General features: G+C 43.3%; 1 protein-coding gene across 1 annotated transcript in view; it reads left to right on the top strand.

The window, feature by feature from the left end:
• Nucleotides 1-586: 586 nt before the first annotated feature.
• The window catches only part of Hspa4 (heat shock protein family A (Hsp70) member 4), a 47023-nt gene continuing 21946 nt past the window's right edge, over nucleotides 587-25663 (top strand). The window contains exons 1-7 of the mRNA XM_052757857.1: nucleotides 587-1012; nucleotides 10989-11046; nucleotides 14788-14928; nucleotides 17753-17875; nucleotides 20305-20404; nucleotides 20669-20802; nucleotides 23647-23891. Of these exons, the coding sequence (XP_052613817.1) occupies nucleotides 906-1012; nucleotides 10989-11046; nucleotides 14788-14928; nucleotides 17753-17875; nucleotides 20305-20404; nucleotides 20669-20802; nucleotides 23647-23891 (908 nt within the window). The 5' untranslated portion in view covers nucleotides 587-905. The remainder of the gene's footprint in view (nucleotides 1013-10988; nucleotides 11047-14787; nucleotides 14929-17752; nucleotides 17876-20304; nucleotides 20405-20668; nucleotides 20803-23646; nucleotides 23892-25663) is intronic.

A 25663-nucleotide genomic window follows, 5' to 3' on the forward strand; every position in this document is an offset into this window, starting at 1 on the left:
TGTACCCCCCTCCTCAAGTGCTATATATATGCATTAGTCATAAAAATTTGCCACTGGTCTTAGCAGACCTTCTTCTAGTCCACAGAGCGTGTTGTCTGGGTCCTTATTTCCAGCTCAGGGATATGACTCATCTGACCTAAGGACGTGAGTGGTGAAAAACAGGCTGAAAGAGTGGATTCCTGTCTTGGTTAGCGCTTGTCTCTCACACTCAACTAAGCTTCACGTTGGGCTCATCTGATACAGTAAATGCAGGATTAGCTCGCATTCACCGCGGGGCCTCATAAAAACCGCGGAGGGCCTGCGAAGCCACCGCCGGAAGTCCCACCGCGCTGACGAGACGCAGCGGAAGTGGGCCCCACGCGGCTCTCAGAAGCATTGTCTCACTCCCGCTCGCCTACTTCTGGAAGGTAGGCGCTCTACAGCGCACCACGGCTGCGGGGGCTTCTCTGCGCAGGCTCAGCCGACAACCTCGCGTCGGCCCGCTTTCGTCCTCTCACTTCCTCCCCAGTTTCCTGTGCCAGGACGTGACGCAATCCCCGCGTCTCCGGGGGAGGAGCCTCCGGAGGAAAATCGTCGGAGCTGGGGGTCTCGCGAGAACGTTCCGTTCCTGCGCAGTTCTCGCGCTGCAGCCCTGCTCCTGTCGCAACGGGAGCCTTCGAGAGCTTCTCCGCCCCCGCTACCGGCGCCTCCTCTGCTGCCGCGGAGCCGGAGCCGGCCTGAGCGGCGGAGGCTCGTCGTCTTCAGGGACCCAAGCACCCTCGTGGACGGTCGCCCGGCTTCGCCCGCCTGTCCGCGGCGCCCCGTCAGCCCACGCGGCTCGCCCTTTCCACGCGCCAACCCCGCCGGGGTCCGTGTGCAGTGTCGGCGGCCGGCCCTGGGCCCGAGCCCGAGCAGTAGCCGGCGCCATGTCGGTGGTGGGCATAGACCTGGGCTTTCAGAGCTGCTATGTCGCTGTGGCCCGCGCCGGCGGCATCGAGACGATCGCTAACGAGTATAGCGACCGCTGCACGCCGTAAGTGTGGGCCTGCCCGGCGGGGTCGCCTCCTTGTCCAGCTGAGGGTCCGCAGGAGACCCCTGCCGATTGCCGGGTCCGCCCGTGGCTGCCACCTGCTTCGGAGTCTGGGCCTGCGCCAGGCGCGAGGCCTTTCCCGCGGGCCAAACGAAGGCTTTGAGCCGGTACTCCGATCGGCGGAGGGCACGAGTAGGAACTGAAAGGGAAGGCAGGCCTGAGACCGTAGGATGGACCGCCCTTCCCTCCTTTTTTGGGGGGTGGGGTGGGGTGGACCTGAAACTAGGGCCCAGGGCTTGCCGAGCTTTGTTGAACCCAACAGAGGTGGGAACTCTGCACACAGAAAGCGTTTAATAAAAGTTAACTTGAGTAGATGGTGGCCTCCAGACTGGGAAGCGGCCTGAGGCCCACGTGAGTGGGGGCGGGGTGGCGCCCGGAAGATGTGGAGTCTGAGCACCCAGTGCTCTGGCCCCTGTTCCCGGCAGTTCGCCATTGGGGTGGTCAGTATACATAATAAGAGATTTAATAAAATTGATGCTTTTCTTAATAGCGTTTCAACCCTTTCTCCCTATCGTTTCTGGATATTGAGTTATGTTGGGTCATTCTTTGCCCAGTCTGCTCACCTCGTCCTTAGCGTTCCACTTTTCCATGCTAATGAATTCCAGCCGGATGCTGGCCACAATTGTTAATGCATGACTCAAGGGCTCACTTTGACTTCTAGAACTTACACGAAGTTATGGGACCAGTGTAGACAAATCTCCAAAAAAGATGACTCATAACAGGCTTTTTTTTTTTTTTTTTGAGTAAAAGGGAGCCTACCTTTTCAATATATGTAGATAGTATTTTTTTTCTTAAAGGATAAATTCTCCCCATGTAGCCCAGGATGACCTCAGATTTGCTAATCCTGCCTCTGTCTTCCAATATCTGGGATTACAGGTGTGTTAAACTTTTTTAAATCTACTGAATTCCACTTAGACAAACTTTTGAAGAAGCTCTGTTATTTCTGGGTTCAACAGTTCTGGTTCATTGTTCCATCTCGAGTTTTAAACCAGTCTTCTGTGGTAGGTTTCTTGTAGGCCAGGCTCCTGAGATCACTGTGTCTGAGGAGGACTTTGAGCTCTTGATCCTCCTGCCTCTACCTCCCCAAGTGTACAGGTATATACCATAACACCGGTCTTATGCACAGCTAGAGATTGAATCCAGGGCTTCAGGCATTCCAAACAAGCACTCCAGCAACTAAGCCGACCAGTCCTCAAGTTTTTTAGTGCCACAAAGCTCTGGGACCATTATCAAAAATAGTTTTTGAACATTTTGCTCACCTGCCCCCATTGCCTGTCAATCTCCATTTCCCATTTGTCATTTTTGTTTATTTTTTGAGACAAGGTTTCTCTTTGTACCCCTGGTTGTCCTGGAACTCACTATATAGACAGGATGGCCTGGAGATCTGCCTTCCTTTTGCCTCCCAGAGTGCTGAGTGCTGGGATTAAAGGTGTGCACCACCACCGCCTGACCCCAATTGCCATTTTTGAACTGGGTATTCTGGTCTGTATTTTCTAGAGGTATATCATTCATGTACTGCTTTTTGAAAAGTGTTAAAATTTTGCTTCTAGGCATTTTAGCATTAATTTGATATTAGATAATGCTTCCTCTGGGTTCTCACTTTTATCTCTTAAAGTCATCTTCCTAAGGAAATTTTAACAGGATGAAGAAACTGGCTTCTTGGTCCTCACCTGCCTAGAATTGATTACACTTTAGTGGGAGGAGGAGAGACGTGACCCGAGGAGCCTGAGGCTTGGGAAGTAGTGCTCCTATCTTTCCTTCAGATTGCCTTAACCTGTTACCTCTAGACAGCAGCTGTGGCAGCAGTTTTGTCATGAATTATTTGAAACTTTAGTTGTTTTCCTGGTGGCAATTAAATTTGCATAAAGACTGAATAGGTGATTAGATAGACCATGTGTCTGTGTCAAGGTAGCACCGACATCCTGCCTTTGCCTTACTTTCCCAGGTGTTGTTTTCCTTCATAGCCACGCAAGGAATTTCTTTTTTCTTTTTCTTTTTTTGAGATGAGGTCTATCTACATAGCTCTGGCTGTCCTAGAACTCACTATGTGGACCAGATTGGCCTCAAACTCACAGAAATCTACCTTCCTCTGCCTCCTGAGTGTTAGGATTAAAGGTGTGCACCACCACACTCAGCTGTAATTTCTTTTTTGAGGCCTCAGTGTTTCTCCGCTGGCTTTGAAAGAACGACAGAATGTGAGACTCCTGAGTGCTGGAGTCATGGTGTGCACCACTATGCTTGGCTTCATTTAAGTGCTCTATGCTATGTATTTGATGAACAGATTTCTATGGTGGAGGCTTGGCTTCCCAATGGGAGCAGAAAGCACAGGGCCTTTGCTTCAGGTTGTGGAAGAATGGATTTAGATCTCATAAGTATGCAGAGACTGTTGCAGCTTTGTTTTAATGTGAAAGTGGAAAGGTCCAGGTCTCAGTGGTTTGGCTGTGACAGATGTATCTCATTTTCAGTCTAACACGCTCCCACTTGCACTAAGTCTGCAAAGGCAGATGAAGCTTTATGTATGTACTTCATTTCAAATTGGGATTGACTTGAGCCAGAGGAGTAGCCAGATCTTTGCATTTCACCTCATTTAGCAGATACCAGTGTGACTGGTGGTATGTGTTAAGTACTGGAGATACTGTGATGAACAACAAAATACCCAGTCTTGCTGTCATAGGCATGGTAATGGAAAAAGCCACATGCTGAACAAGGGCATACTATTACTATCTGGTGAAGAACAAAGTGGAAAAGTACAGATGAAGATGAGAGTGTAACAGAGAGCTGGTTGTGGGCTGGAGTTAGAGTGTGCTCTCAGAATGTCATTTGTGACCTGGCAGGTGGGTAGGATTTACGTGGAGGCCATGATGGGCTTGAGGAGGAGTTATTCCAGCAAATGGGAAGACCTGAAGTAAGCAGAACTTGACAGATTAAGGGGATGATGGCTCATCTTGAGGCAAGGCTTAGGGGATTCTTACACTTTTCATGTAGGTGCAATGGAAAGTGATCCAGCTTTTAAAAATATGATTGGCAGCCTGTCGTGGTGGCCTAGGCAGAGGCAGGAGGATCTCTTGAGTTTGAGGCTAGCCTGGCCTACAGAGCAAGTTCCAGGATGGCCATAGCTACACAGAAAGACCCTGTCTCAAAAAAAAAACAAAAAACACCTAAACACAAAAATGAGATTGGTTTTGTGAGACTGTGAGAATGAACATTGGAAAAGAGAAGAAATAGGTCGGTACCCAGAAGGTCCTATAGTATTTGGTTTCTCCTTGTGTGAAAGCAATGGGAGAGATGAATGGCTCTTGAGTAAATCTGAAGTTTTACATTTAATGTTACTTGTTTTACACTAGTATTGTACATGTAGTGTGAGCACACATGCTTTGGCATGCATGTGGAGGTCAGAGGACAACTTGGAGGAGTTAGTTCTCTCTGCCACAATGTCTCCCAGGTATTGAACTGTGTATGTAGCCAAGAATTGAATTTTTGGTTTTACAGCTTCCACTGCTGAGCACAGGGATTATAGGTATATGCTAGTATGTCTGGCTTGTCTTTTTTCTTAGTGCATAGAATAGTAGTATAATACCAGAATATTTGCCAGTAGTCTTTTTTGTATTTCCCTCTCTCCTTGGGAGACAGGGTCTTGAATTCATGATCCTGCCTCAGCTTCCTGAACACTGATACAGGCATGAGCTGCTGTACCTGGACCTTTTGTATTTTTGATTAATGTTCCATTAACTATATTATAGTGACACTAAAATTAAATCTGGAAATTTGTGCACTATTCTTAAAAACATTTTATGTATTTTTAACGTGTATGGGCGTTTTGCCTGCATGTATGTCTGGACAAGGGTGTGGGATCCTCTGGAACTGGAGCTACAGACAGTTGTGAGCTGGTCATGTGAGTGCTGGGAATTGAACCTCAGTCCTCAGGAAGAGCAGCCAGTGCTCCTAATCCCTGAGCCATCTCTCCAGCTCCTGTTGAAATGCATAAATATTTGGCCAGTAAGTAGTATGTCTTACCTAGAAAAGCTAGAACTTTTGTTTGTAATAGTTACAGTTAGAACAGAGGGTCCTGCTCTTAAATGTGAATTAGTTTCCTGTAATGACAGTTTGGAATGGAGGAAAAGTACTGTCCCGCTGTGATTGTGAGTGCTCCTAGGGGTTTGTGCCGGGTTGACTTGGTGTAGTGGAGTTGCACAGACAAACGTGTAAGCAGAACACCCTTGCATATAAAATAAGGACGCATGCCTGCTGTCTGGAGTCTCACAGCCCTGATTATGAATTCTGGGTTTGCATTTTATTTAGCTGTTTATAAGAACTTGTCTTGAATGAGCTTTTCATTTACAGAATTACGATGATTAAGTGTAAATTTTTTTTTTTTTTCCGAGACAGGGTTTCTCTGTGTAGTTTTGGTGCCTGTCCTGGAACTCACTCTGTAGACCAGGCTGGCCTCGAACTCACAGAGATCCACCTGGCTCTGCCTCCCGAGTGCTGGGATTAAAGGCGTGAGACACTGCCGCCTGGCTCCGTGTCTTTTTAAGAAGGTGAGAACTGTTCTCATGTGTCCAATTTTATTTATATATATGTATATTTATATACACACATGCACACATATATCCACACATATATGTATATGTAAAAGATTGAATAACTCCAGGTGTGAAAGGCATTTTTAAAAATTACAAAATTGTGCTGGGAGTAGTGGCTTTTAATCTCAGCGCCTGGGAAGTAGAGGCAGGCAGATCTGAGTTCAAGGCCAGACTGGTCTACAGAGTGAATTCCAGGATAGCCAGGGATAAACAGAAACCCTGTTTCAACCGAAAAAATAAAGGAAAAAATACTAAAAATTGCATTGTTGGCTTGGTGGCATACACTTAGCACTTGGGGTACAGCGGCAGGTGGATCTGAGTTTGAGGCTAGCTTGATTGATACGGTTACAAGCCAGCCAGAGCTACATAGTGAGACTTGTCTGAAACAACAATAAACCCCCAACTGCTCAAAACAACTGGAACTTGTATTTATTTATACAGTTTGTGTGTGTGCTATTGCAAGCATGTGGAGTGAGACTTGGCATCAGTTTTCTTCTACCATGTGGTTCCCAGTGTTTGAACTCAGGTTTGGTAGCAAGCCCATTTACCAGCTGACCTTTTATCCTCTGTGAAAGGCATTCTTTTTTGCTCTTGGAGATATATGTTAACCTTGGTACTATTAAGGGAGATACAGATTTTAAAAGAAACAACCCACTTCAAGGAAATTAATGTATAGATTAATATTCCAGGGATCCAATGCTGACTTCTGGACACTGGTGGTGCACAGATGTATGTTCAGGCAAAACACTCACATAAATAAAATAATAAAAGTTAATTAAAAAAAAAGCACTTCATGTTAACCAAAGTGTTCTGTATCAAACTGTTCAGAACAGTAGCCACAGGCCACACTTAGGCATTGAGTTGTTGAAATGTGGGCAGTGGAGCCTGAAGAACTGAGTTTTACATATTATTTAAAGTTAAATAAATAAAATTCAAATAGTTTCCTGTGGCTAGAGGCTGCATTGTTGGAAAGCATGTGCCTATAACCCTATGATAAGTCACGATTTGTTGTGACTTACACCTCACTGGCCTTCAACTCACAGACATTCACTTGCCCCTGCTCCTGAGCGCTAGAATTAAAGGTGGGTGCTTCCATGCCTGGCTTGTTGAGGCTTTTTGCATTAAGACATTGTAGGCATGTCACAATTGATAGTGAGCTTTTTATTTATTTATTTATTTATTTTGGTTTTTCGAGACAGGGTTTCTCTGTGTAGCTTTGCGCCTTTCCTGGGACTCGCTTGGTAGCCCAGGCTGGCCTCGAACTCACAGAGATCCGCCTGGCTCTGCCTCCCGAGTGCTGGGACTAAAGGCGTGCGCCACCACCGCCCGGCGACTTAGAGGTTTTAAAACAGTCTTTCAGAGTAGGAAACAACTAGATTAAAAATCAAAATTGAATTTCTCATTATCTAGAAATTAAGCCAAGTAGACTAAGTTAAGAGGTAAAAATGATAAATTTATTCGACTTGGGAGTGTGAAGTGGAATTGGGACAGTTTTACTAAGCAGGGGTTGTCTGAAGGACCAGTATATTGCATGTGGCAAAAGTTGTTTTTAGTAAAGAGGGAAGATTTCGAGACTTTATAGGGATTGTATTGGGGTCACTATGAGTAGTTGTAGAGCTTGGCTTGTAATAGCAGAGGCCTTAGTTTCCATTTGCAGGAGTGTGGGATATGTTTGTGGGCAGTTGGTTTTGTCTGGAGGGTAACAGGGACCATACTACTTCAGAGTTACTAAGTAAACAATTATAGGGTGGTGGTGGCTCACACCTTTAATCCCAGCATTCTGGAGGCAGAAGCAGAAGGATCTCTTGAGGCCAGCCTGGTCTACAGAGTTAGTACCAGGATAGCCAGGACAACACAGACACCCTGTCTTGAACACCCCACCCTGTTCAGTGGGAACATTGTCCATTTTTAGACATAGTAATACTTAAAAATCAACTCTTTAAAAAACTATTCTTTGGGAATTTTACATGTATGTACAGTATATTTTGAAGATAATTACCCCTAGCTCCTTCTTCCTTTGCCTGGGTACCTGTGCCCCATATTCTCCTACACCAACTTCATCCCCACCCCCCTATAACCTACTGAGACTAATGCTGCCTATATATGTTTAAAGAATTGCCAGTGCATCCTTCAATTAAATGATTACTGGTCCTTCCTCCTCCCACCATAACTTGAACCCAGGACCTCCTGTGATCTCAGGTATTCTGATTGAGTCCTTACCATTGAGCTTCATCCTCAACTAGTTTCTTCTTTGACAGTTTCATGCTGGCATATAATATATTCTGGTCACACTTGCCTTTCTCCACCCTTGTGACTTAACACTTAAGGTCTGAACAAAGGGCTACTGGAAACAGGGAAGGTGGTGAATAACATTGTCTTATGTTGGCACTGTGGTCTTGGAGCTCAGAAATCTGATCTGGTCATTTGTAGAAAGATGGAAGTTTGCCAAGGGTTAGGCGAGGCAATCTTTGTGGAGTGTGATTACTGGGGTAAGATTGTGTGGGCTTTTTTTTTTTAAAGGGCAGTTTGGCCTGTGATTAGCACCATTTAACTGGCACCTAATTTTTTATCTATGTATGTATGTATCTATCTATCTATCTATTTATTGGTCACTGGTAGCTATTTTTGAGCTTGTTACCTGTTTTTTAAAAAAGTACTGCTTCTATCTAGGCCTAAACAAAGAACTCTGATTCAGAGAGAAGTTCATGAGCTCTCAGTCTGTGTATGGGACATTATAGTACATAGAGAGGCCTGCACCTTTTGAAGAAGGGCTTACAGGGTTCTTAGTCGCCGAAGCTCAAGAGAGGCCTAGTATTCTCTCCAGCCTCCTGTTGGGGAATATTATTTTAAGGTGTGTTACTTTTGTTTATGTTCTATTTGTTTAACTCTGTGAAGCTGTGTTACTGTGTCTTGTCTAAAACCTGATGGTCTAATAAAGAGCTGAACGGCCAGTAGCAAGGCAGGAGAAAGGATAGGCGATGCTGGCAGGCAGAAAGAATTAATAGAAAGAGAAATATGGGCGAGGAGAGATCTAGGGGCAAGAGAAGGAGCCAGCCACCCAGCTACACAATCAGCAACTGAGTAAAAAAGAAAGGTAAACAAAAATAAAGGTAAAAGCCCAGGCGCAAAAGACAGGTTAATTTAACGTTAAGAAAAGCTGGCAAAAAACAAGCCAAGCTAAGGCTGGGCATTTATAATTAAAAATAAGCCTCCATATGTAATTTATTTAGGAGCTGGGTGGCGGGCCCCTCAAAAGGGAAAAAACAACTTCCCTCTCCCCCTTTTAATGTAACTTAAAAATTTTAATACGGCTGGGTGTTGGTGCACGCCTTCAATCCCAGCAGAGGGAGGCAGAGGCAGGTGGATCTCTTGAGTTTGAGGCCAGCCTGGTCTACAAAGTAAATTCCAGGACAGCCTAGGCTATGCTGAGAAAACTACCCCCCTCCTGAATTTTTTAAATATGTTAACTGTGTGCGCGCGCATGCGCGCAGGGGTCAGAGGACATCTTGTGGCAATCAGTTCTCTTCTACCTTTTGGGTCCTGGAGATTAAACTCAGGTTGTCATGCCTGGTGGCCCCTCCAGGACTCTTATTCTTACTCTGCTGAATTGGAAGATAAAAGTCAGTGTTTTCTGTAAGATAGAGAAGGTTAAAGCTGGAGTGTGAATTACAGACATGATCTGAGTTCTGAGTTCATCACTTTCAGACCCTAGATGAATCAACTTACTAATGATTATTTCACACTTCTTCTCTCAGATAAATGGTGTAAGGTAGGGTACTTCTAAGGGCAAATGATATAATCCACAAAGCAAGCAACCAGTAAAGTCACTGTTAGCAAAGTAGGAAGAAGAGAAAGCCAGTTACTGGAAAGGGAAGTGATACATGAGCATAAAGAGAATATGACCTGGTTCTAGGGGTGTTAGGTTACAAAACAGAAGTCTAGATAGCACCAGCTCCTTAGCAGTCTACTTTTTAAGCATAAATAGAGTGTTTTCTTTGAAGCCTACAAGCAGGTTTCTGCTTTGGGTGTTTAAAAGAACAGCAAAGGGGGTTGGAGTGATGGCCCAGTGGTTAAGAGGACATACTGTTCTTTAGATTCCCAGCACCCATATCTGGCAGCTCACAACTGCCTGTCATCCAGCTTTAGGGGATCTGATGCCCTCTGTTCTCACTAATACGCAGACTTACACATATACACATAAGTAAATAATAAAATTTTTTTTTTAAAAAGCAAGTAGCTCAACCAAGCATGTGTACAATGATTTGAAAAAGTGTTCAGAGGTGGAGATGAAGTTCTTGGCAGTATCCTATTGAGTCTGGAAGCTGGTTCTAAGTAAGTTATTTTTTGTTGACACGAGTAGGCCAGAGTTCATTTTTATTTTAGATGTGCGAGTGTTATGTCTGCATATATGTCTCTGCATCACTTGCACACCTGGTACCTTCTGGGGTCAGAAAAGGGCAACAGAGTTACAGGTGGTTGTGAACCATAATGTGTATACTGGGATTGGAACTCCTGTCCTCTGGAAGAACAGGAAATGCTTTTAACCACTGAGCTCTCTCCAGCCCCGAGTTGTTTTTAAGTTTTTATAGACTGTATTCATTTTGAAATTGAGCTGTGTTAAAAATAAGACTTTGATTGAGCCGGGCGGTGGTGGCGCACGCCTTTAGTCCCAGCACTCGGGAGGCAGAGCCAGGCGGATCTCTGTGAGTTCGAGGCCAGCCTGGGCTACCAAGTGAGTTCCAGGAAAGGCGCAAAGCTACCCAGAGAAACCCTGTCTCGAAAAACAAAAACAAAAAAAACAAAAAAAAAAAAAATAAGACTTTGATTGATAGTAATATGGGAATACATTGCTTTGTATTGGAATTTGAACATGAGATGTGGAAGGTTAGGGTGATCTTGTCCCATCTACCTCTCTTTAGTATTTTAGACATGGAGTTATGAAATCAGATCTGTGCTCCAACCTTTAAATAACAAGATTCAGTCCATTTCATGGACAGTTTTTATGCAATAGAAATGTCAAAATCATAGACATGTCATGTGCTGTTAAAATAGATGGCCTACACTTGAAATCATATATCAGCAATACTATTAGGACTCAGCAGGTGTATTTGTGTGTGTTTGTGTAACAGTAATAATTAAAAAGAGACCACAGGTTTAAGGGGAGGGGCAGGACATGGGAAGGATTGGAAGGAGAAGGGGGAGTGATGGAATTATATTTTAATTTTAAAAATTCAAGAAACACATGGCTTTTAGCTGATCCTCAGAAATACTGCCTGCTGGGGTTTCAGATGTATTATACTAAAGTCTGATTCCTAAGTGTTGGTTTTGTCTTCTAGGGCTTGTGTTTCTTTTGGTCCTAAGAATCGTTCAGTTGGAGCAGCAGCTAAGAGCCAGGTACAGTGTCCCTCTTCCCTCCTAAAATGACTTAGTTCTCTGAATCTGTCCTTCTCTTCACTCAAGTACTTGTGGGAAATGACACTTGCATGTAATGTTTGATGTAAATTGCTAGTATTTGTTATTACCTGGATTTTTTTTCTTTTTGAGGTAGGGTCTTCCTATATGTCCCAGGTTCCCGTAGAACTCAATTTGTAGCTGAGGCTGGCCTTCAACTCAAGCTCTTCCTGCCTCAGCTTCCCATGTGCTGTGTGCTAGCACACTCAATCTACGCAGATCTTTTTAAAGCAAAGGGTTTATTAACCTTTGGTGTTTGAAATGCCTTTTTTTTTTTTTTTTTTTTTTTTTGGTTTTTCGAGACAGGGTTTCTCTGTGTAGCTTTGCGCCTTTCCTGGAACTCGCTTTGGAGACCAGGCTGGCCTCGAACTCACAGAGATCCGCCTGGCTCTGCCTCCCGAGTGCTGGGATTAAAGGCGTGCGCCACCACCGCCCGGCTGAAATGCCTTTTGAAGTCTATTCTGCTGGGCCTTTCATCATGTATAAGGTTAAGGTTATTGTTAATCAGGTTCCACAAGAAAGGACACTATATCGGAAGGGGCATATTAAAGACTTGCCATGTTCTTTTTCATCCACGATCTTGATATATTTGCTTGTTTCTGAGTAACCAGAGCAACAAAAGCCCCAAAAATCTATTACCCTGAATGAATGTCTTAGGTATCTGTTGAGCTAAGGAGTTGCATGTTTGACCTTGTTACAGTTAAGTCTGGAGCAACAAATGCATGAATTTTTTGGACCATGCAGAACCTAAAGTGAGCCTAAGATGCTGCTGATAGGGCTGGGGAGATGGCTGAGTGATTCTCAGTGCTTCTCAGAAAGTAAGGTGGAAAGATACTGACTTTATGTGTACACAAAAATAAAGAGAACAGTTTCTTGGCTGGTGATGGAGCTCAGTTGGTAGTGCTTGAGGCCTGGGTTCATTCCCTACCTAGCACTACATAAAACAGATGTAGTTTGTTTTATAATCCCTGTACTTGGGTGGTGGAGTCTTTGTAAACACCATGACCAAAAAGCAAATGGAGGAAATAGTTTATTTGGCTTACACTACATCATTGTTCATTGCCAAAAGAAGTCAGGACAGGCACTCAAGCATGGCAGGAAGAGGCAGGAGCTGATGCACAGGCCATGGAGGGATGCTACTTTACTGGCTTATTTATTCTACAGACTGCTTTCTTACAGAACTCAGGACAACCAGCCCAGGAATGGCACCACCTATAATGGGCTGGGCCCTCCTCCCCCATTGATCAGTAATTAAGAAAATGCCCTACACCTGGATCTTATGGAGGCATGTTCTCAATTGAGGCTCCTTCCTCCCTGAAGACTCTAGCTTGTGTCAAATTGATATAAAACCAGACAGTACATGGAGGCAGGAGAACTAGCACTTTATGGTTATCATTGGCTATATAGCAAGTTTAAGACCAACCTGGGGTAAATGAGAGACCCTATCTCAAAGAAAAGTGGTGCTTTGTTAGTTGGTTTTTACTTAAGTTGAATGTTTCATAGTCTTATTTGTAGAGTGTTCTAAATAATTTTGGAGACATTTGATAGCAAATTTATGTTTACTTTCAAATGGTTGTTTTATAAACATCAATGAGTTTTTTTGAAACTGCTTTCCCTACTGAATATAGTTACTGTATTACACTGGCTGCTTGGTTCTATGCTGACTGTTGATTGTGATATACTGAGTTTCTGTTTCAGGCCAGTTCTTACTTTGGAGGCCTTACTGGTTTGGCCTAGATGGAGAGAAGTTGTGTAGAGAGCTTTTCTTGTCTGTGCAGGCTCCTTACATCTTGTGCTGTGAATAGAAGCACACATTCATCCCAGAACTTAAAATGTCCACCAGTGTTCTCTGTTAGTTACTGTCTTTTCTAGAGGAATTAGAAAATGGATCTAGAAAAAGTATCGGGCATGTGGAAGTCACCTGTTCAACCATTATGTAGAGAAACGACTGTTATTATCTTTCTTTGGATTAAACCTAGGACCTTGTGCATGCCGTATACACACTTCTTCCACTGACCTGTGTACCCAACCTCACTGTTACTGTTTAAATGAGTAATCTTTTGTTCTTGGTAAGCATCTAAGTGTTCCTCTAAGTGAGCTCATACTACACAGATAATTGTCTTTTCACTTAAAAAGTGTTACGCTTATATAGTACTTTAGTGCTTGGACATAACATAATTAATTTCACTGTCCTGTTACAAGAACAGTTACAAGATACCTGTTACAATACTCTCCCAAATAGTATCTGTCCTATATGTGTACTCTGGTAGATTTGATGGGGCTGTGTTTGCGTGTTCACATGAATTCAGAGTTGTGTATATGCCAGGTATGGGTTTGACCTCCTAGATCTCCAGCCCTAAGGTAAGGCTGTTTAAGGAGAATTTATGAATTAAAAAGTATTAATGAATTTGTTTTGGAAAGAATGAAGTGTACACTATGAGCAGTATTAGAAACTGATAGTCACTTTCTGTAAATATTAAAAGTTTAGGAACAGGAAATATTTTGGTAAGTGCAGTGGCCTGACTTGATGAAGAGGAAAAATGTGCTAGATGTTTTTCAGCTCTGCCTCTTGAGACTCATGTAAGTCACTGTTTCTCATTTTACCTGATTTAGAAAAGTTGAATATCTAAAGGAAATTGAAACTTAGAAGGATACCTTTTCCCCACATCTTCTTAGTTTTTTGAGACAGGGTTTCTCTGAGTAGCCCTGGAACTATCTCTGTAGACCAGGCTGACCTTGAGCTCTGAGATTCGCCTGCCTCTGCCTCCCAAATTAAAGGTGGGCGATGGTGGCACCACCATCGCTCGGTGCCCCCTCCCCCATCTTATAAACCTCTTTTTTGCATTTGAGCATTTATGAGATTGTTACAGAAAGACAGATGGGTTAGTGAAGTAGCCTTGTTTTTGTGTTCCAGGGCAAAGAGTTTTACCAGGGATACATGGTTAGAAATGGATATAGGACAGCTTATTATTTATTTGTTTGTTTGTTTGTTTGTTTGTTTATTATAGGACAGGGAAAGTACTTTTTTAAAAATTTATTTTATGTACATTGATGTAAAGATGTTAGATTCCCTGGAACTGGAGTTACAGACTGTTGTGAGCTGCTGTATGGGTGCTGGCAATTGAACCTGGGTCCTCTGGAAAAGCATCCAATGCTCTTAACCGCTGAGCCATCTCTCCAGTCCCTGGGAAATTACTCTTGCGAATGAGAGTAGGCTAGGCAGCCGAGGGCAAAGCATACCCTAGAACCCTTTTGGCGAGTGCATGTGTTTGTGTGCGTGTGCGTTGTTGCTCTGAAGAGAGTATCTCACTCTGTAGCCCTGGTTGGCCTGGAGTGGGTTGTTTGTTTTGTTCCTTTTTTTTTTTTGGTTTTTCGAGACAGGGTTTCTCTGTGTAGCTTTGCGCCTTTCCTGGGACTCGCTTGGTAGCCCAGGCTGGCCTCGAACTCACAGAGATCCGCCTGGCTCTGCCTCCCGAGTGCTGGGACTAAAGGCGTGCGCCACCACCGCCCGGCTGTTTTGTTCCTTTTTGTTGTTGTTCTTGCCTCCTGAATTTTGGGATTGCAGTTACATACCACGGTGCCTGGCTCTAGAAGGAAATTTTGTGAATTAAAAGGATTCTAACTAATCTGAGGCTGTTGGAAATTGAAAACTGAATGGCCTTTCTATGCTGTTCTCTCTTTTAGGTTATTTCCAATGCCAAGAACACAGTTCAAGGCTTTAAAAGATTTCATGGGCGTGCATTCTCTGATCCATTTGTGGAAGCAGAAAAAGCTAATCTTGCGTATGATGTTGTGCAGTTGCCCACTGGATTAACGGGCATAAAGGTAAGGTTCTGCAGATAATTGTCAAGAGATAGCACTTCATCAGCTCAGTGTGTGTCCTTTTGATAAAGCTGTAATGAAATATTGTTTTTAAACTTTTATTTTTAATCTTATATATATGAGCATTTTGCCTGCACTGTGAATGTACCTGATGCTCTCAGAGTCCAAAAGAGGGTGCTGGATCCCGTGGGACTGGAATTGCAGATAGTTTTGAACCCTCATGTGTAGGTACTGGGAATTGAACTCCTGTCCTCTGGAAGAGCAACCAATGCTCTTTAATCACTGAGCTATCTCTCCAGACCCTTTAATGAAAATGTTTAAGAATATTTCTTGCTGATAGAAGCTGGTGGTCTTTGATTATGATGGTTTGGGAGCTATTGATGGTGGTGTTCTCTGCATTGGAGGCCAGGGGAGTGATATTAACTTGGTTTGTGGTGTTCACTTTGGTTTTCAAGGTGATGTTAGAGAAGACTTGTGGAAGAGCAGGCCAAAGAATAACTTTAAAGTCTTTAGCCAGGTGCATGGCTGTAGTCATGGCAGTAGGTCTGAAGCTGCAGCGATGATTTAGGGAAGAGTGAATTTGATATTTGTCTTTGGAACATGTACAGAAGAATCTTTGTGGAGCATTAGTGACTGTCACAACACTAAGAGGTTGGGATGTGGGCTGGGTAACATACATCTCCTACAGTTAGAGTTTAAAAGGAATCTAGGCAAGGGAGCTTTAGAGGTGGTATTTGATATGTTTTTGTTTATTGAGACAAGGTCTTATTCTGTAGCCTAGGCTGGCCTTGAATTCACCTGCCTTGGCCTCTTGAGTGCTGGGATTACAGGTGTTAGCCACCATCCGCAGCTAGGTGTGGTATTTGAGAGCACACCAGTTGATCATGAGATTCTTACTGAGACTCAAAGGTGAGGGAGTATAGCTCAGTAGTAGGCCAGTTTATGAGGTCTAGATTCCATCCTAGTAACCATAAAACAGACAAAACATCCATCAGATAGTGAGAAGTGTGAGAACAGTATGGTCTAGCACTGTAGCAGAGAATTCAGATTAGGAGAGAAAGGTTCTCTTAAGGAATAATCAGTCACCATGTGGTTGAGTGGGTAAAAGGGCTGTCATCAAGACTGAACAGTGTTTATGAACTCAATCCTGAAAGTTGTCCTCTGAGTGACTTATCCATGTCGTGGCATGTACCCACCCTTCCCAAATAAATGAATGTAATTGAGAAATGATTACTAGGCTTATGTAAGGTACCTGTGGCAGTAGTCTCAGTAGAGTTTGAATGACTTACTGATGGATGGGCTGGAATGCAGCAGAAGGGGAGAAGGTTTTGTGAGGAAAGGGGGACTTGTTAAAGTCAAGAAGCAGGACAGATGTGGCGGAGAGAGGAGGAAGAAGACCTGGAGGACCTGGTTCATGTATACACAAAGCATAGGAACTGACCAGAGCCAAGCGGAAAGTCAGCAGGTGGGGCAGGTTACAAAGGGGCTCAGTGAGGTCTGTCCCTGTCTCTGCCATGATGTAAAGTGACCAAGTGTCAGCTGCTGCACTGAATTGGAGGGAAGCGAGGTTACGGTTGCTCAGACAAGCGCCTCTCCAAGTTGAGAGGGGGCCTGTTTTGGATGTTAACTGCTGGGTGGGGCTCAGCTTCGGGGGTGGAGGGGAGGGGAGGGAGTAGGGGTATGGGGGGTTATCCTGCACTGCTTGAACATTCGTTCACCTTGCTGTTCTCTGAAGGGTTGCAGACTTTATCCAGGGCAGGGCAGGGCAGGGCAGGGCTTTATCATGAAATGTTTCCTGAGACTTGGTCAACATTTATTCTTTACCCCAGCAAGCGTTTATTGTGGCTGTGTAGGTTCTGGAGCATAGTGATCCTGAAACCACTTGTGTCCTAGCTGGAGAGGTGCATGATTCATAGAATCACCGTAGCTGGACACTTCTTGGTCCCACTTGGCCCTGGCAGTCCTGCGACCACTTATAAAATTACAAACTGTATGGCCCATGGCTTCTTGCTAGCTAGCTCGTGTAACTTAACTCAATCCATTTCTATTAATCTATATGTTACCACATGACTGTGGCCTTACTGCTCTGCTGACATCTTGTTACTCCTTGGGCGTCAGGCTGGCATCTCTCCTTACCCTTTCTTCTCTTCAGTTCGAATGTCCCGCCTAACCTTATTGTCAAACAGCTTTATTTATCAACCAGTCAGAGCAACACATACTCACAGCATACAGAAAGACATCCCACAACACTGGTCATGCCAGGATTAAAAAAAAAACAAACAAAAAAAAAACCAAAAAAAAAACATGACCCTGTGACCCTTCTTCGGTTCCTTACAACAGTAAGAAGCACTAAGCACTGCCTCCTTCCGACCCGATAGCCCAAGGTCAGGGGTGGAGCAAATGCCACTACAACTCAATACACAGTCTCTAGTCCATCTGATATGCCAGCTGACAAGGCACCTTCTACCAGCAGTCTTTTTTTTTTTTTTTTTGGTTTTTCGAGACAGGGTTTCTCTGTGTAGTTTTGCGCCTTTCCTGGAACTCGCTTTGGGGATGGGGCTGGCCTCGAACTCACAGAGATCCGCCTGCCTCTGCCTCCCGAGTACTGGTACCAGCAGTCTTTTATGATTTGCTTCTGGCTCAGATAATTGCCTCAAGGTTTGCTTTAGGTTGTGGTTGTCTTTCACAAAGTATCAGGTTTGAAAAGTAAGTTAAGCAAAAGGGATACTCTTGGTAAAGGTAGCATTCTCCAGTCTCCTCTTGAGGCACTGTTCCAATGATTAGGACATACAGTGAACTAAAATGGGATCCCTTTGTCTTCTTGCAGGTTACATATATGGAAGAAGAGCGGAATTTTACCACCGAGCAAGTGACTGCTATGCTTTTGTCCAAACTGAAGGAGACAGCAGAAAGTGTTCTTAAGAAGCCTGTGGTAGACTGTGTTGTTTCAGTGAGTATGGCTCTGTGGTTTTAGGGACCTGCCTTAAGCAGGGAGAAGAAAGCTGTTAATTGCAAGGGAAAATTGTTATGTCGGGTTGTAGTGGTAATTTTGAGAAGTTACTGTTTTTGAGCCTGGGTCTTGTTGTGTAGCCCAGGCTGCCCCAGTAACTAAATGTTCATGATTTGTTTCTCCCATGTGTTGGGATTGCAGTAACACCACGCCCAGAAACCTAGGCTTCATTTTCTTTTTTCTGTTGTTGGAGACAGGATCTCACTGTGTAGTCTGGCCTGGCCTGGGAGTTTGCTTTGTTCACCAGGCTGGTCTTGGACTTGGTTGCCATTCTCCTCCCTGTGCCTCTTGTTTCTGCTGGAATTCCAGGCATGGTCCAGCCTGCCTGGCTAAAAGGACAGGGATCATCATCACCCTACTCACTCTGCCAATCTGAGCCACTTTGGGGCTCTGTTGTACCTATGTAAATCTTGTCTCTTTCAAGCCTCATTTGAAACCCCACTTTTCCCTAGGTTTTTTTTTTTTTTTTTCTTCAGCACCCAGTGTAGTGCCTGGGGACAGGATAGCTACTTTATTGACTGAGTTGAATGTTAGATGTAAATGTCTGCCTCCATTTTTTCCCCTCCTGCCTGTATCTGGTACTAAAAGCACACTTGTCTTCTATGTGTCCTTGTTTAGATGGGAGCCTGGCTACTTGTAGTAGTCTCATGTGTTGTGTGGTGGGTCTAGAGGCTGTTGAAGTGTGGGTGTCCATATTGTCTTTGCCATGTAGTGCCCTCATTCTGTCATTTTTATCTCATTGTCCTAGTTAGGTCACTGTTGCTGTGATGAAACACCATGATCGAAAGCTTGGAGGATAGGGCTTATTTGGCTTTTGCTTCCACATTACTTTTGATCACTGAAGGAAATCAGGACAGGAAGTCCAAACAGGGCAGGAACCTGAAGATGGGAGCTGATTGCAGAGGCCACAGAAGAGCTGCTTACCGGCTTGCTCCTCATGACTTGTACTGCCTGTTTTGTTATAGAGCCCTGGACCACTAGCCACAATGGACCAGATCCTTCCCCATATGTCATTAATAAAGAAAATGCCTTGCAGGCTTGCCTGCAGCTCCCATCGTATGGAAGCATTTTCTTAGTTGAGGCTCCCTTCTCTCAGATGACTTTACGTGTATCAAGTTGACATAAAACTGTCCACCACACTGATGTTTTAGCTCTTTGGCCATTTTGTCTTCATAGGTTTTTTTTTGTTTTTTTTTTTTTTTTTAACATGGCAAAGCAGGGCTGTTGGGTGCCCTTTTCATTGCAGCTTCCTTGGTTATCTAGCAAATTGGATAGTAGTTATGTTTCACAATTTGGGGATTGGAAGAATAGAAAGGCTGCCAGGAGCCCAGGTGAAGTGCTTGATTGCTTATAGTGTAGTGGTTTTTCAACCTGTGGGTCATGACCCCTTTGAGGGGGGTCTAATGACTTTTACAGGGGTCCTATATCAGATATCCTAAATATCAGGTATTTATATTAGTGTTTATAACAGTAGCAAAATTGCAGTTACAAAGTAGCAGTGAAAGTCATTTTATGGTTGGGGTTCAGCACAGCATGAAGAACTATATTAAAGGGCTGCAGCATTAGGAAGGTTAAGAACCACTGGCTTAGTGACTGAGGCATGGGTTACTGTGTCATGTTCTTCCTACCATTCCTAAGCTCTCCGTTGGTCTTCTAGATTTGACCTCTTTCCTTTGTCTAATGCCCCTTCCTTTGACTGAGTAATGCTGAAATGACATTTATATGAAATAGTGAGATGTCTAAATGGCCTTTTTTCCCTCGTTTTGAGGGGGTTGGGTTTTAAAATATGGTTTTCTGAGTCTTGCTTAAAAGTCTTTAAGGCCTCACTGAGTTTGAGTGATGTGCTGGGAGGAGTCTCCTGTAGTAGACAGAGGGAGAAGGTGATGAAGCAGCTTATGGAAGAAATGAGGCACAGGTGCACTTCATTCTTTCAGCGTAAGGTGTAAGAACATGTGTGGCACATTCTCCATCCAGAAAATGTGGCCTGAGTCTAGAAGTTCACTGTTGTTATTTTGGGTTTGGTCCCACAAGTATCCTACCCAGCATGCACATCATTCTGGACTTCAGGAAAGCAGGTAGTCAGCACAAACTTCGTTGCTTGTATAAGTAATTTAGTACAGTCAGCTATTTTTTAATTGGTAAAGGGGGAAAAATTCCATCAATTTACTTTTCAATTGTTTTTTTAGGCAGGGTCTGTTTAGCTCAAGTTAGCTTTAAACATGTTGGCTTCAGAGCCTCCTAAGTGCTGGCATTACAGATATGCACCTCCACAATTAGCCTGAGGGAACTATTTATTAATCTAGTTTCTGGATGCCAGGCAAGGACCAACTTTTTGCAGGCCTTTGTAAAGAGAGTGGTTTCTATTGTAGGTTCCTTGTTTCTATACTGATGCAGAACGCCGGTCAGTGATGGATGCCACACAGATTGCTGGTCTCAATTGCCTGCGGTTAATGAATGAAACAACTGCAGGTAAGAGGCATTAATGAAACAGCTGCAGATGACTCTTGTTAACTCCTACTCTTGGACTTGTTGAATATTGAAGCTGGTTAACATTGAACGCTGTGATGTTAATGTTCCACATGAATAAATTATGCAGTGCTTATAAAGAATTTGATTCTGTCTCCAACACAGTACACAGTGTAGCTGGTTTCTGAGATAGAAACCTGTAATTGCCTACATGAATTTTAGCACTTAGAAGATACTATGTTGAACTTTCTTTTCCTTCTTGTGTAGTTGCCCTTGCATATGGAATCTATAAACAAGATCTTCCTGCCTTAGAGGAGAAACCAAGAAATGTAGTTTTTGTAGACATGGGACATTCTGCCTATCAAGTTTCCGTGTGTGCATTTAATAGAGGAAAACTGAAAGTAAGTATCTTCCCAGAGGACTGGAAATTACTGTTACATTAATTAATTAAATATAACTGTTACAAATTTTTGAGTGACAAATTAGTTACAGCTTTTTTGTCATCAATGGAAGCTTGTTATGAAGCCACCTGAGCTGGAACGCAGGTTATTATAGTGGGAGTGGAGGTTGTGGGCCCAAACAAGTTGTACCTAGAGTCGGTGTGGTGTGAAGTAAAGAGCATGAGCCTTGAGCCGAGGTTTTCTAAGTTCTGTAGTTATGGCTTTCCTACTTGTGCTCTGTGGGGAGCAGCGCATCCTGGTGGGCTTCTTCAGAGCATTTTCCTTATCTCCTCTCTTAGTGAATTGAGGGATTGAGAGGATGTGGAAGGTGCTCTTGAGATTTGGAGAGTTGTAGAAAGAAGAAGACGTTGAACCAGATTTTGTATGCTGAAGAACTCTAGAGAGATGCTTACACTAGTCTAGGTTTCTGAAGCGCTGCTGTAGACAGAACTGTTGAGAGGCAAGCACTACCACAGCACGAGTGTCTGGTTCCTTTGAGGAACTCCACAGTAAGGAGAAGACTAGCTGTCCTCGGGCTAGGTTACTTTATCTCATGACTGGTTAGTTACTTGAGTTGTGTTTCGAGGTTTTGGTGCCAAGGTTTAAATTTGCTCCCCCCCACCCCCAGTCCCATGGTGTGGTAGGAGGGACTAATGTGAAAAAAATATTTGGTAGTTTTGGAGGGTATGCTCGTTGTACTGTGTTTTGAATAATAGACTTGGTTCTGTTTTTCTTTCTCTATGGTCTACTTGTTTTCAATTACCAAACATTTATTGGGAAATGAATATTTAGAAGGTTTATAGCCAAATTATGGGTCAGATATAATTGTCAATGTTCATAAGATTTTTTTTTTTTTTTTTTTTTTGGTTTTTCGAGACAGGGTTTCTCTGTGTAGCTTTGCGCCTTTTCCTGGAACTCACTTGGTAGCCCAGGCTGGCCTCGAACTCACAGAGATCCGCCTGGCTCTGCCTCCCGAGTGCTGGGATTAAAGGCGTGCGCCACCACCGCCCGGCTGTTCATAAGATTTTTAAGCTGGCCATGGTGGCTTATGACTGTAATCCTAGCCCTTGGGAAACACAGGCAGGTGTATCATACTAAGATTAGTCTGGTCTACAAAGCAATTCTCAGGCCAGACAGGACTGTGTAGTGAAAAAACAGAGCTAGAAGGACTGGTGAGATGGTTGAGTAGATAAGGAAGGCTTGCTACCAAGCTTGATGACCAGAGTTCAATTCCCAGCACTCACAGGGTAGGAGAGAACTGAGTCTTGAAAACTACCCTCTCCATACATATGTGCTCCCCCAATAAATATGTAAATAAATACATTAAAATATAAAAAAAACCACTGATAGAATTATTTCTAAAAATCCGACACTTTCATATTTAAAAAAAGTAAATTAGATTTTGAGGCAAGGTCTCACTTGGGCTGACGCTGGCCACAAATTCAGCAAGCATTCTGTCTCAGACCAGATTTCTGGGATTGCAGGTGTGCACCTTTACCCCTGGCTTTATCTTAACTTGGATTGAGTATTGAACCTAGGGCCTCAGGCTTGCTTAGCAAATGCTCTTCTGCTGAGCTACATCCTCCGCCTACATTGTAGTGAAGAAAATAAATCTGGAATCGCGGTACTCAAATCTTAATGTCCAATTTTTCAGTAAACTTATTAAGAAAATTTCTTACATGTAGTGTTCATTAAAGAGGTTACGTTTTAGCCGGGCAGTGGTGGTGCACACCTTTAATCCCAGCAGTCAGGAAGCAGAGGCAGGAGGATCTCTGAATTTGAGGCCAGCCTGGGCTACATAGTTTGTTCCAGGGCAGCCAGAGCTAAACAGAGAAACCCTGTCTTGAGGCCCCCCCCCCCCAAAAAAAAAAGGTTTACCAGTTTTGTTCCCTCACAAAAATGTCGATTGGCTTGTCATCTCTGACTGGATCTGCTTTGGGTCTAATACTTAAAATTCTACAGATCTGTCAGTGCACCTGTGCCATACTTAAGTGTGGCACATAGAAACAGGGTTGTGCTTTAGACTTCTGCAGCTTTCTGACAGTGAACTGATTAGCTCGACACTGTTTTGTTAGTAGTTTTGGGACTAGAAGTGTTTGGCCTTGATTGTGAAACTCCTGTTGAGTTAGATTGGTGGGAAATGGTGGAGATGTACAGTGGTCTCTACCACGGTAGGAGTTAGCAGCCTGAAGATGGTCTCCCCTTTCTGCAGCTTCCGCAGAATGTGTAATGTAGAGAGGTTTTTTTTTTTATATTTTATTTTATGTGCATTGATGTTTTTGCCATGGGTGTCAGGTCCCCTGAAACTGGAGTTACAGACAGATGTGAGCTGCCATGTGGGTGCTGGGAATTGAACCTGGGTCAGTCAGTACTCTTACCCCCTGAGCCATCTCTCCAGCCCTAATAGAGAGTATTTTTTGCTCACCTTGTAGTTGAGACTGGTCTGGAGTTCACAGGCTTATGACAGTCATCTTGTCTCAGCCTCTGGATGGGGTTTGCATTAGTGGAGTGAGCCATATACCCTTTTCAGAGTGTTCTTATGTGTGTGTTTTTATTTCTATTTATTTTTGTTTTTTTTTTTTTCCCCACAAAGAAAGAAAATAAGTTTATTTAGTACGTTGTCAGGGCAACTGGCTGGGCAGTGATAAAAGGTCTGCCTGTTTCATAGTGTAATATTAACAAGGATTATGTGCTACAGCCTTATTTTCAGCCTTGATAAACATACTTCTGGCATTTAAAATATAGAGTATGCATCATTGTAAACTTTAAAATCGGTTAACTTGAATTATCTTTTTTCCCTTGAAGGTTTTGGCGACAGCTTTTGATACAACACTGGGAGGCAGAAAATTTGATGAGGTGTTAGTAAATCACTTCTGTGAAGAATTTGGAAAGAAATACAAGCTAGACATAAAATCTAAAGTCCGTGCTTTATTACGACTGTCTCAAGAGTGTGAGAAACTCAAGAAACTGATGAGTGCGAATGCTTCAGACCTCCCTTTGAGCATTGAATGTTTTATGAATGATATTGATGTATCCGGAACTATGAATAGGTAACCATATTAATTCTTAACGTTAAATGAACTGTGACCTTCCATTTTGTGTAACTGATGATTAAAGTCATGGTGCTTAGTGTGTTAAAAATGTCGTCTGGGACCCAGTTTTTATGTAACAGTTGGATCTGGTGGTTCTAGTAATGGAGACAGAAAGTTTAGTAACTTTCTGGTAACTTAATGTTCTGGTAACAGTTCTGGTAGCTTAAATGTTCCTGAAAGTTACTAGTTAAGTACACATTAGACACAAATTACTAGTTTTCAGAAAACTAGCGAACCATGCTTTAATGCTTAAATAGGGTAAATTTAGTTAAGGAACAAATGAAAAATAGTTCTTTTTGAGTAGTTCAGGATCATTTGAGGGCAGTAGCCCTTTTTTGTACAACACTGCAAGAATTCTGGGTAATTGACATTTAAGGCTGTTTCAGAAACACTCAGTGTTATTGTTGCCTGATTATGTTGCTTGGATGAGGGAGTGAGATGTTCTTTTGGCTGTTAAATCCATTGGTAAAATTCAGGCAAGACTGATGACTTGTTTGGGAAAGTGAGCCTGAGTGACCCTTAAAAAATTTGAGATGGTATTTACTGTTGACCAGTGTCCAAGTTTGTTCTTGCTTACCCTTTTCTCCTGCTTGTCTTTATAGAGTGCGGGGCCTCTCCTCCACTATCCCAAATATGTGAATGTGTGTGCATCTGTGTGTGAGAGAGAGAGACTCTGAGATTGAGGGTAGGCCAGTATGTTTCAGATATTTGTTAGTCAAATGCTGTTTATAAGAGTTAAGTAGGTGAGTGTGTTTAGAATCCGATTTGCCTGTATGCTATTTTTAAAATGTTAATTTTTATGTGTATGGGTGCTTTGCTTGCATGTCTGTGGACCACATACACACTTTTCCCGTGGAGGCCAGAAGAGGCTGTTGAATCTCTGGGAGTAGAATTAGAGACAGTGTGAGCCACATTGTGGGTGCTAGGAATTGAACCTGGGTCCTCGAAGAGTGGCTAGCGCTTTTAACTGCTGAACCATCTATCCCTCTAGCCCTGAATGCTGCTTTGTTGTTAAGAAACAGGTTGTTTTCCAACGCCCCCCCCCCCTTCCAGTGGAAAACAAAAAGCAGGTTGTATTGTATCTACATGTGAGAACACAGACTATTTTAGACTCTATTTTATAGGTTTCATTTTTAAGTCTTCAGTTGACTACCTATTTTTGAAATGAATGAGATTAGATTACTTTAATATTATAGTATATCTTCTGAATTAATGTTGTCTTTAGTTTTAAAAAATATGAGGTAAAGGCTAGAGGTGTGGCTCAGTAGGTAGAGTGCTTGGTTAGCATTCCTGAAACTCTGGGTTCAGATACCAGCACCACATAATAGGTTGATACATTGGAGGACCAGAAGTCCAATAGCAGGCCAGAGAGATGGCTGGACAAGTAATAGCGATTGCTCTCAAGCCTTGTGACCCGAGTTGAATCCTCAGGATCCACATGTGGAAAGAGAGAGCCTCCACATGTGTGTCATCACAAATGTAAACGAGTCCAAACACTAACTAAAAGGCAATAGTTCAAGGTCGTCCTTAGCTACATAGTTTGAGGCAGCATAGTCTCCATGAGACATTGCTGTCACAAACCTGCCATCAAAGACAGGCGGATCTGCTGCACACGGTAGGGACAGGGGAGGTGTCACTTCATTTAATCATCAGTCTGGGTAGATGTGATATCTCCAGGTGTTAAGTCAGCCAGCTGCTTGATTGTGTACCATCAAATGAGATTGAGGCCA

The sequence above is a fragment of the Peromyscus californicus genome, unplaced genomic scaffold (genome assembly GCF_007827085.1).
Source record: "Peromyscus californicus insignis strain IS unplaced genomic scaffold, ASM782708v3 Scaffold_3__1_contigs__length_106647218, whole genome shotgun sequence".
NCBI lineage: Eukaryota > Metazoa > Chordata > Mammalia > Rodentia > Cricetidae > Peromyscus > Peromyscus californicus.